We start from the raw sequence: 12,836 nt of genomic DNA on the forward strand, positions 1-12,836 counted from the left end.
ATTTACAAGCTATGCCTTCTCATATGGTAAAGTTTTTAACTTGGGTAAAGTTGGTTTTATATTTGCACATTCAGACTTCTGCGTTTAAGAACTTTCTAATTATATGTGCAATAAAGTTAATGTTTGCAAATTCTAAACAGCGACATATTTACAACCAACGATTGTCAACCTACAACATTTACCATTTAACAGTAACCAACAAGTTTTATTTTAATGTCATATTTACTTGCGAACGTCCACTGAATGTCCAATGTAGGGTGGTTAACAAAGTAATTGAATGCAGAAGTCTGAATGTGCGAATATAAAACCAACTTTACCCAAGTAAGTTTTTACACAGTTTTTAAAAAATCTAACGATATTGCTAAAGCTTACAAGCTAGCTGCGGTGCTTTACAACAACTTATGTACATCTCGTTGTGTCTCATTATTTAAAGAATTATGTTCACTGATTTGGAAGTTAGCAGCAAATGTTAAAATCCACAGTTGACATTTTCGTTGGGCAGCATCTCTGACGGATCCGTGAGCATCATGTCTCCCGCCGGCGGCAAAAGACAGGCTGACCGAATACCAACAGAGCGCGGCACACAACTCCCTCTCGTGATGTAATATGATGCGATGTTGAAAAAAAAAAAACACATCTTACCAGCATACACTCATTCACATCCTTCTCTCCACTCTCTGAGGCAGAAGTCTCTAAACTCATCCTTTCCAGTCATCCTACTACCTGTCCGCTTGATCCTATTCCATCTCATCTCCTTCAAGCCATTTCTCCTGCAGTTGTACCTGCACTCACTCACATCGTTAACACATCCCTTCACACTGGAATTTTTCCCTCAGCATTTAAACAGGCTCGTATAACTCCACTTCTTAAAAAACCCACTCTTAACCCAACTCTTTTAGGGAACTATGGACCGGTTTCCCTTCCTTTCATTGCAAAAACACTTGAACAAGTTGTGTTCAACCAAGTCTGTCTTTCTCACACAGAACAACCTCCTGGACAGTAACCAATCTGGCTTCAGAAGTGTCCATTCGACCAAAACTGCCTTGCTTTCTGTTGTTGAAGCCCTAAGACTTGCAAGAGCGGCTTCCAAATCTTCATTACTTATCTTGCTGGATCTGTCTGCTGCTTTTGATACGGTCAACCATCAGATCCTCTTGTCAACCCTATGGAGAAGGACATCTCAGGAACCGCACTCCAGTAGTTTGAGTCTTACCTCTCTGATAGGTCCTTCAAAGTATCTTGGAGAGGTGAGGTATCCAAGTCGCAACATCTAACTACTGGGGTGTCTCAGGGCTCAGTTCTTGGACCACTTCTCTTTTCTGTCTACATGACATCACTAGGTTCTGTCATTCAGAAACATGGCTTTTTATATCACTGCTATGCTGATGACACTCAACTCTACCTCTCATTCCATCCTGATGATCCAACGATAGCTGCTCGCATCTCAGCGTGTCTAACAGACATTTCTTGCTGGATGATGGACCATCACCTTCAACTCAACCTAGCTAAGACAGAACTGCTTGTAGTTTCAGCTAACCCATCGCTTCATCACAATCTCACCTTCCAGTTAGGCTCATCTACCATAACTCCTTCAAAAACAGCCAGAAACCTTGGAGTTGTGATTGATGATAAGCTGAATTTCTCAGACCACATTGCTAAAACTGCAGATTTGCATTATACAATATTTAGAAGATCAGGCCCTTTTTCTCGGAACATGCAACACAACTCCTTGTTCAGGCTCTTGTTCTGTCCAGACTTGACTATTGCAATGCTCTCTTGGCAGGTCTTCCAGCCAATTCTATTAAACCTCTACAATTAATCCAAAATGCCGCTACAAGATTAATCTTTAATGAGCCGAAAAGAACGCACGTCACGCCTCTATTCATCAATTTACACTGGCTACCAATAGCTGCTCGCATTAAATTCAAGGCATTAATGTTTGCCTACAGAACCACCACTGGCTCTGCACCCGTTTACCTAAATTCATTAATTCAGACTTATGTGCCCTCTAGAAGCTTGCGTTCTTCAAGTGAACGATGCAATAACATTAAGATTGTACTTTATAAAAGATTTAATTTTATATATAAACTATATATTATATATTTTATACAAAATATATTAAATGTATATTTTTAAATATTTTTATTTAGAAATATACAATTACATATAGAGAGAGAGAAAGGGAGAGAGACCATGTAAAGTTTAATATATTTTATAGATTTATATACATATTACAAAACATGACCGCAGATTTACTGTACACTCAGACTCAAACACATGGCATTGGATCATAAATTACATCATAATTAAAACCACATGCACACAATCAAGACTGAGATTTAGTAGCGCTCACAGCATGTGCATGCATAAAACATACACAGTCCAATTTACATGCATAGTCTACACATGACGCTTTTGTATACTTCTCAGGGGTCGGGACAATGGTAAATACATGGAAGGCTGATTGGAGTGTAGTTTTACAGATGTGGGATCCGATAGATATTGACAGGCTGCAGGCTGTTCTGCTGACGCACTCATTTTTCTCTTTTCCCTCTGGCACGCTCTACCTACGCCAGACTCCTTTATATGCTCTGACATATTTCATTATTAGGACGGTCTTGAAGACGTGGCCGCTCTGAGTTTAATCTGACTAAAAACCCCCAGCTAGGGCCAGCCAAGCCAACCACTGTGGTACTCCAAGACCTCTCTCTCTTTTCTTGCATCTGCTTTGCAGTAAATGTTGTATTTTTTATTTATTTTTCCTGTAAATTCACAATCTAGTCCAGAATTATGCAGGTCCTATTATTATTAGGTTTTTGCGGTATCTACTAAATGTTTTAGTAAAAATTAATTGCTTTAGGTCATTTTGCTAGTTATTTTTTCCTAATAAATAAATTCTAGGGAGTTATGATTTATTTTGCAGTTAACCAACCTCAAAAAACAATGCACTCATGTGATGTTCCCTTTATGCTAAGTCACAAATCATATGACTGCCAGTGAAGATTGTATCCTGGAAGCCATAATCCGTTATTTCTATAAAGAGTTAATGAGAAAGAGGTTGTCAGATGTTGCACGCTAGTCTCAACCACTAAATGACACCATAAAGGGAGTTTTTCAAAATCACTTCGCTGTTAACGTTCATATTAAGCTTTAGATAGAATTTATTGTGAAAGCTGATAGTGAAGCATATAGCTGATAGCATGAAATAGTGTGGTTTGGGTTTGTGTGTGTATTTAAATGTTTTGCTTGCTTTGCTAATAGCAGGTAAACTAGAAAATATATTAGAAAATATTTTGAATTACCGTGAAACTGTATCCTGCATTGTTTTATTAAATTTGCATTTATTTTTTTATTTTAAACTAAGTTTTCTTTAACTAATATCCATTCCTCGTTGCCTTACAAGATGTGAACTCAACCAATCACAAAAATGTACATACCCATAAAAAAGTGTCCCTCATATTTTCATTTTCATTAACTAGCTAAGCTTGCATTATTTAATTAAAACAAGCAATTTTCTCTTTTTAGCATGTAAATTCAGCTTTATTTTTATTTTTTTATATATTTTATGGCAGGTAGGATATATATAAATAATATCCATTCCTTGCACTGTTTATAACCAAATATGAACTCCACCAGTCACAAAAATGCACATACCCATAACAACGTGCTTGTCCTATTTTCGTATTCTCTATCTCTACTTTACAAGCTAAATATTTTCCAGGTTTTATATTTTCAGCTGAGGTAAAAGCTGTCAGGAGAAGCTCGACAGTCACTGACCACTGAAAGGTCAAATAGTTCTTAAACTGTGATTTTAACCACGTTTATGTTGCAATTCAAAAAGGTGCACAGTTGAAACAGGCATAAAAAGAATTAAGAAAGTAAACCAGGTCAATTTTGATTTCATTTTGACTACTTTTATTGTTTTTGTGCACAAATTAGTGAAGTATATCTCTCCTTCTTGCAAACAAAGCGAGGTGTGTATGTTTGTATGTATGTGTGTGTGTAGTTGGTACAATGAAGAGCCGAGTCTCGGTCCACAGGAGAGGAGAACATGTCCATTAAGAGGATAGATGAAAGATGCTGGAGGCAGCGCTCTCTCTCTCTCGCTGGCTTCCCTCCAACACACCTACATTTTCCTGTTGCCCCTCTCGTCCAGATGAAGACCACTCATAGAGGCTGCGTTGCTCACGGGTTCTGCGGCGCTTTAGTTCACAGTTCAACATCCTCCAATTCATCTCTCTTCCTCTTCTTCCAGGAGCTGCATGGCAGTCGCCCAGTTACCGCTCAGCCCTGCAGCGCTGCTTCTGCTGATTTGTTTGTTTTGCTCTTCGTCTCATTATTTTCCCTTTTCGTGATAATGGCAGCATATACAGGTATCTGTCTGCCGGAGAGACTTTGCCAATTACCATTTTATTTCCTAAGAAGTCGTTCAAATGTCTTTCCTGTCTCGCTGTCGTTTCTCTCGGTCTGTGTCTGTTTCTCATTCGTCTAGTTTGCTGTTGATTCAGGTTGAGAGCAGCCATGTTGTGCTGGTTTAGATTGATTTATGTAAGTGTCCCAGAGAGGGCCATCTGTGTCGTGTGTTTATGTGTGTCGACATGCATGCGTGCAGCGCTGTGGAAATGAAAACTGCATTTTAAACATTTCACTACTTCAATCCTACCGATTCCAGCTGCATTCCATAAAAGTGAAATAGATTTATCCAGTGCCTAATTTATGCATTATGAAATCCCAGAACAAGGACTGGCCATGGATCCCACACACCACTTCCCTTATTTATTTCGACATATTTAGGCGTCAATTAAATTTATGAGACTGAGCACAGGCTGAAACCAGTTTTGAGTTTAAATTATATATGCACTGTGTTCAATAGTCTGGGGTCTGTACGAAGGAAAAAATGAATAAATAATTATCTTTTTCAGAAAGGTGAATTAAATTGATCAAACGTGACAGTAAAGACATTTATAATATTACAAAAGATTTTTATTTTCAAATAATGTTCTTTCCTTTTTTTTATTCAGAGAATCCTGCAAAAAAAATCGGTTTCCACAAAATTATTAAGCAGCACAACTGTTTTCAACATTGATAGTAATCAGAAATGTTTCTTGAGCAGCAAATCAGCATATTCTAATGATTTCTGAAGGATCATGTGACACTGAAGACTGGAGTAATGATGCTGAAAATTTAGCTTTATATCACAGGAATAAATTACTTTTTAAAATATATTCATACAGTTATTTTAATTTGTTTTAATATTTCACAAAATTGCTATTTTTAATATATTTTTGATGAAATAAATGCAGCCTTAGTGAAACAGAACTCTTAGTGAAGAGACTTTTCAAAAACATTTAAAAATTTTGGGGTCTGCAAGATTTTTTATGTAGTATATAGGCATTTCATTCAATTGGATTTTTTTTTTCTTTGTACCAGGGATTGGCTTTTATGAAAAACTACCAGATTTGAGCTTCCTTCTTTGTAATTTAAAAAAATGATTGCTTTGCGAGGGAACGCAAAGTTTTGCGAGAGAACGCAAAAGATTTGAAAAATATTTTTTCCTCCCACCCTGAATTTTTTTCACCCACCCCAAAATCTTTCCACCACCATGAGCTTTTAGGGGCTCCGTACAATGTCATATTTAGAAAATATAAAAATAGTGAAATCAACAAATATTTTTCAAAGATTACAGCTGTCTTACAGTTTGGTGACATTTATTTATAAAAACATTGATCTTTTTTTCATTTTGCTTTTGCTGATGGTTTGTAAAAGTTAGATGTTAAATGTTTACAGTGATTTTACCACATTTCAACTTGGTTTTGTGCCTAGAAACTACCTATGGAGCTGTAGTAAAACGACGTGTGACCTTCAGTGGATTATTAATTTATTCTTTTGTATACACATTTTCACTGCTGGTTTGGGAACAAAAATATTTCTTAAAGAGATACTTGAGCCAAACATGAAAACTCTGTCATCGTTTACTCACCCTCATGTCTTTCTAAACCCGATTTTTTTTTTTCATCAGAGAAACCTAACAGGGGAAATTTTAAAACTTCTCCATTTGTGTTGATTGGTTTGACATGAAAGTGAGTGAACGATGACGGAGTTTTAGTTTTTGGCTGAAGCGTCCATTTAAATCATGATGGATACCTTTCTGAAGATGGCGCCGGTGAGATCGGCTGCCGTCACGACTGCTCCGACCAAACTTTGTCTTTTTTTGTTATTTTTTCGTATTGTTAACTATAAACACCGGTTTCTTTTTGTAAGATGGCCATTCTTACATACGACAGGGCCACTCTTATTTCTATTGGTGCACAATGCACTAACCTTTCGCCGATTTTGAACCCGGACCCATCCTGGCCAAGCGAGATCCTGAGGAGGAACAAAGGACCCGACCCGTACCGGCGTCCTCGAGGGAAACGAGCCGGCGTCAGGAACAGGCTGAGGGCTCGCGCACACCGCGCTCCCTTACCAAGTGTCCTGCTCGCCAATGTCCAGTCGCTGGATAACAAACTCGATGACCTCAGGGCAAGAGTCAGGTTCCAGAGGGACATTCGGGACTGCAACCTTCTCTGCTTCACCGAGACATGGCTGAACCCAGCGGTACCAGACCACGCCATCCAGCCGGCCGAGTTCTTCTCGGTTTACCGCATGGACAGAACGCTGGACTCGGGGAAGACTAGGGGAGGTGGAGTATGTCTGATGGTGAACGAACACTGGTGTGACAGCGCGAGCATTGTTCCCCTCTCACGCTCCTGCACACCGAATCTTGAACTTCTGACCATCAAATGTCGCCCTTTTTATCTCCCTCGGGAATTTAGCTCGGTCATCGTCAGTGCCGTTTATATTCCACCTCAAGCGGACACGGACACTGCGATATGGGATTTACATGAAACACTACACCTTCACCAGACACAGCACCGGGACGCCGCATTCATTGTTTTGGGAGATTTCAACAGTGCCAACCTCAAGCGTGCACTGCCGAACTTCCATCAGCACATCAGCTGCCCCACCAGGGGCGAAAGGACATTAGATCACTGTTACACCCCATACAAGAACAGCTACAAGGCACAGTCACAACCACCGTTTGGGAAATCGGTCCACGCCGCCATCTTCCTCATGCCTGTTTACAAACAGAGGCTGAAACAGGAAGCCCCGGTGCAGAGGGAGGTCCAACGCTGGACGGACCAATCGGTGGCCGCTCTGCAGGACGCGCTAGATGACGCAGACTGGGACATGTTCCGGCGCAGCTCTGATGACGTCAGCTTGTTTACGGAAGCGGTTGTGGGATTTATAGAGAAACTAATGGATGATACGGTGCAGAAAACCATCATCAGGACGTTTCCCAACCAGAAGCCGTGGGTGGATAAAACCATCCGCGACGCCCTGAGATCCCGCTCCGCTGCCTACAACACAGGGCTCATCACCGGGAACATGGATGATTACAAGGCTGCATCTTACAGCGTGCGCAGATCGGTGAAGGAGGCGAAGCAGCGCTACGGGAGGAAACTAGAGTCGCAATTCCAACATGGCGACTCTAGGAGCCTGTGGCAGGGACTTAGAACCATCACGGACTATAAAACACCACCCTCCAGATCGGGGAATGCGGACGCCTCTCTGGCTGACGAGCTGAACACTTTTTATGCTCGCTTCGAGGCTGCAGCTAATCACGCTAACGGCGCTAGCAGTGCTAACTGCATGCACGCTGAGGAAGCCGGTGAGGACAACGTATTCACCATCACGGAGCATGACGTGAGGAGGGCATTCAAGAGAGTGAACATCAGGAAGGCAGCAGGACCAGATGGCATCACAGGTCGGGTTCTGAAGGCCTGCGCTGACCAGCTAGCACCGGTGTTCACCGAGATCTTCAACCTCTCCCTGGAACAGTCCATAGTCCCCTCATGCTTTAAGCAGTCCACCATTGTTCCTGTCCCCAAGAAACCGCAGCCCACCTGCCTAAACGACTATCGCCCTGTAGCCCTCACATCAGTGGTGATGAAGTGCTTTGAGAGACTGGTCAGAGACTTCATCATTGCATCACTACCAGACACACTGGATCCACTACAGTTTGCATACAGACATAACCGCTCCACGGAGGATGCCATCTCACACCTCCTCCACACCACAACAAGTCACCTGGACTGCAGAAAAGGGAATTATGTAAAAATGCTGTTTGTGGACTACAGTTCAGCGTTTAACACCATAATTCCCTCCACACTCACCTCCAAGTTGGAGGTCCTTGGTCTCAGCACATCCTTGTGCCAATGGATCTCCAGCTTCCTGAAGGACAGACAGCAAGCCGTACGGATGGGTAAACACACCTCATCCTCCATCACCCTAAGCACCGGAGCCCCTCAAGGTTGTGTTCTGAGCCCCCTGCTGTACTCACTGTACACTTATGACTGTGTGGCCACTTCCAACTCCACCACCATCATTAAGTTTGCTGATGACACTGTTGTGTTGGGCCTGATCTCAGACAACGACGAGACGGCCTACATACAGGAGATTAAGAACCTGGAGAGTTGGTGCCAGGTGAATAGTCTACACCTGAACATCAGCAAAACTAAGGAGCTGATAGTGGACTTCAGTACGAAGCAGGAGCGGTCGTACCAGCCGATCACGATCAGCGGGACTCCAGTGGAGAGAGTGGACAGCTTCAGATACCTGGGTGTTCACATCACGCAGGACTTGACTTGGTCCTGTCATACCAGCACCCTGGTGAAGAAGGCCAGGCAGCGTCTGTACCATCTGAGACGCTTAAAGGACTTTAGACTTCCCTCTCGGGTGCTTAAGACTTTTTACACCTGCACCATCGAGAGCGTCCTGACGGGCAGCATCACTTCCTGGTTCGGGAACTGCACTATGCAGGACAGACGAGCCCTCCAGAGGGTGGTGCGTTCAGCGGAACGTACCATTCACACCGAGCTCCCTAACCTGCAGGACATCTACAGCAAGCGGTGCCTGACCAGGGCCAGGAAGATAGTGAAGGACCTCAGCCATCCCAACAATGGACTCTTTTCTCTGCTGCGTTCAGGGAGACGCTTCCGCTCCATGAAGGCGAACACAGAGAGAATGAGGAGGAGCTTCTTCCCGCAGGCCATTCGGAGTCTAAACCACTCTCCACTCTAATCACATCACCCCACACTTCCACTTTGCACATTTTTCAAGTACAATCTGCACTAATTTGTAGAAGGTTACGAAAGGATAAATGAGTGGGACTTACATACCATTTGTCTTTGTCTTTAGTATCCTTTTACTCACTTATACACTTTACTGCACTGCACAGCACAGCACACGGACACTTTATCACTGACATACACTTTACTTTTTATAGAATCTATATAGAATCATATTCTATTTTTTATTCTCATATCTATTTGTTATTTTATTTTATTGCTAGTTTATTCTGTATATATGTTTACTGTACTTTTTCTATTTGTATTTTTGTAAACTTGAGGTTTTTCTAATTTTGTTGGACAATTTGTTGGACAGTCGTACAATACATTTCACTACATGTCGTACTACGTATGTATATGTATGTGACAAATAAAATTTGAATTTGAATTTGATGTGCTCTTTCCTGCATGCCACTTTTTACCTCTCAAGCACCAAGCACTTATTTTTTTTCTTCTTTTCCCCAACTTTCTTTTGCCCTTTCAGTGTTTGGAGCCCTTGGATTTGTTCTATTCCTCCATTTTCTTCTCTTGTTTGTGCTTGTTGTAATCCCTCACCTTCTCCTCCTGCTCCTGGTGTCGTTGTTCTCAGTGGTTTGCATTGCTTACGGAATCACAGTTGTTCTTCATCTCTCAGTACTTCATTTATTGCTCCTCACTCCTGGACTACTTCTACTACTACTACTTTTCTGTTTAGTATTCCTGCACGTCTGGTCCACGTATGCCACGCCTCATTTATTCTGTGATGCTCTTTCACCCTCACCTTGAGGTTTCATCATCCACCCTCCGTCCTACAGCCGTCTTTGCATATTTCATCTCTGTCTGTTCTTTGAATGCGTCCAAATCCATTAGACTTTCAGCTCAGCTCACCACCAACTGTTGCATTTTCAATTCACAACTTGTGACCACCCTGTTGAAAAGATCAGCTCAGACCAGTGGGAATCTTCTTGACGGTCCAAGCTGGTTAGTCCTGATTTGCCATTTCATATTATTTGATGGCGCTGGTCTTTTCAGCAGGACCCTATACACTGTTTCTAATCTTGACCTTATTTTCAAATCTTCACCTTTCATTACCATCCTCCATCCTCCCATCACTGACATACCTCCATGTCCCTGTCTCAGAAGCCCTCTCCTCTAATGGGACAGCTCTGGGACCCAGGTTAGGTCTGCAGAAGTCCAGTTCACTGGAGAGTCTCCAGACAGCGATGGAGGAGGTTGTTAAGGACGAGGTGCCCTTCCATCGCCCACGCGCGCACATGGTGAGAGGCCGAGGATGCAACCTCAGCTTCCGATACGCCATCGACAAGTCCTACGACAGACCTTCTGAACCTGAGGACGGTGAGTTCAGAGAAAAATGTAAAACCATTGAAAGTGTTATATAACTAATAAAAGGTAAAATATGTAAATACAACATTAAATCGTTAAACATTTATTAGATTATATATATATAATAATTGGTATAATTGAGACTAGGCAGATTCAGTGTAATTTTCTTTTTTATACACTATTATAGTATTTATTATTCGTTTGAATTAGCTTTTATTTTGATATTTTCGGTTTTCATTTACATTTCAGTTTAGGTTTAATTTTTTTTTTTTTAATAATTGTATCTACTTTTCTCATTTTAGTAGGTTTTGTGTTAAGTTCAGTTTCAGAACCGAGGTTGTGCTCGCGCCGCGGACATTACCACAAAAGCCCAAATGGCGCCACACTTCAGCTTTGTACACCGAAACGAGAACTGGAACACTTCTTTCATCCTCTATTACTGGCAGCGAACTATATTAACGCTAACATTAGTGGAGTGCCCTGATGCTAGTATTTCCTGTCACTGTTTAAGTTCAGAGATGAAGACCGATATCTAGCGGTCAGGATATGAACTGCATAGCAGTAAATGCATGTTGCTGAGCACAGTTGCGAGAGTTTTGCCAAACATGTGCTAACAGTTACAACTGCATACCACTTATTCTCACTTCGCCAAAAGTGCATCTTGCATCACATTCATTACTCTCTTCAAAACACCCCATAAGCTTAAGTCTTAATGTGCATTTTTCCTCATTATATATGCTGTTGCATTTTGAAAGTTAAAGTCAACATGAAATTGAAATTCCCTCTCACTTTCTACTTATTGGGAACAAATTATTATTGTACAAAATTCCAAAAAAAAATAAATAAAAAGAATATAACTTGAACTGTTGAGTTTTAGAAATGTCACATTATGGAAGTAAAATGGGTTGCAAATGTGGTTTCATGTTGACTTTAAATCTCTTCTAAAGTTCAGAGCGATATCTCAGAACGGTTGGGTGCCAGTGAAGCTCCATCACTTTTAGTAGCTCATTTGAGAGATGAATTTGACTCTCTGTGTCTCATTGAGCTTCGTGAGCCAGTGAGGAGTGAATCAGATTTTTGTGTGAACCTCCAGCAGCAAGTCAGCAGATTCAAGGGCACGGATCACCCCTTCTCTTTCTCATTGACATTAAAGACCTCTTCTAAATGAGAAATGGAGACAGAACTTCAGCACTAGCCAGAGATGCCTTTGATTAGAGCCTATAAGGTGTCATGAATTAATGTCAAGCTTTCTGCACCCTTAGCAGAGGTGGTGGATGAATGGAGCTCTGTGGATATCAACTTAGTAACAACCCACCCGATGCAACAGGAGGGTGAATAACACCCAAACATGCACATGTCACACCTAAAGTAAAGTTATAAAATGAAAAAAAATAGATATTTGAAGAAAATGATATTTGCTGGTGCGTTAAGGATGCAAATAAAATGTATAAATACTGCCACAATGTGTAAATACTTAACATAAAAAATTACAGATTGTTAAGTTAATTCTAACCTTTAAATATTAATTTTATAATTAAATAATGTTTTTTCCCCCACATTGCAGTATTTTTTTTTTTTTTTTTTTGGGAAATAAATGTACTTTATATTATGCAAAATGCCCCACAACAACAAAAAAAACTTTTATTTTAGTTTTTTTTGGGTGGGTGGGGGGGGGGGGTGAAATATGACATTGCGTTCCTTTTAACACTTATTACTTTTAGTACGGACTTTGAAAATAATACATTTCTAGTAATCTCATTAATTTATCTATGTAGGACTGATTGATATTAATTGTGAATTTTTAAATATTTGCTTTTATATCATTATTTTTTTTTCTGTTCAAATGTGTGATTTTTATTTATTTATTTATTTATTTTTTAATGCATATACCTTTTGCTAAAATTCCCATCTGGATTTGATTTACAGGTAAAAATACCGTAAAGAGAGAATTTCTTCTTCATTTACTGACAAACGGGAGTCTGTTTTGTGGAGTCTGTTTGATTCCTTATGATTCGATCTCATTAGGTGTTTGCTCATGTCTGGGTCTTTGTTCTTCACCAACAGATGACTCTGAGGAAGATTCCGGAAGAGACACACCCGCCAGCAGCTCTTCTCGTCAGGATCTGGATGAGGAGAAGAAGGTAAAGAAAAAGAAAACCAAAAAGAAGAAAGAGAAAAAGAGCAAAAAGAAGGATGAGCCCGAAGACCCTGAGAAAAAGATAAAGAAAAAAGGATTTGGATTGTTGAGGTACGAGTCTGAAAGCCAGAAATACACTCTCATCACAGTTTCAAACAAGCATAAAAAGAAATATTAACGAGAAATGCAGTGATTTGTGCCAAATG

At 40.7% G+C, this 12,836-nt stretch overlaps 1 protein-coding gene across 1 annotated transcript in view; it reads left to right on the plus strand.

Annotated features, from left to right (window-relative positions):
* LOC306874416 (partitioning defective 3 homolog B-like) overlaps positions 1-12,836 on the plus strand; it is a 163,411-nt gene that overhangs the window by 102,134 nt on the left and 48,441 nt on the right. The window contains exons 17-18 of the mRNA XM_079424451.1: positions 10,290-10,505; positions 12,558-12,741. Coding sequence (XP_079280577.1) covers positions 10,290-10,505; positions 12,558-12,741 — 400 coding nt within the window. The remainder of the gene's footprint in view (positions 1-10,289; positions 10,506-12,557; positions 12,742-12,836) is intronic.

This window comes from Barbus barbus, assembly GCF_936440315.1.
Source record: "Barbus barbus genome assembly, chromosome: 8".
In the NCBI taxonomy this organism is placed as follows: domain Eukaryota; kingdom Metazoa; phylum Chordata; class Actinopteri; order Cypriniformes; family Cyprinidae; genus Barbus; species Barbus barbus.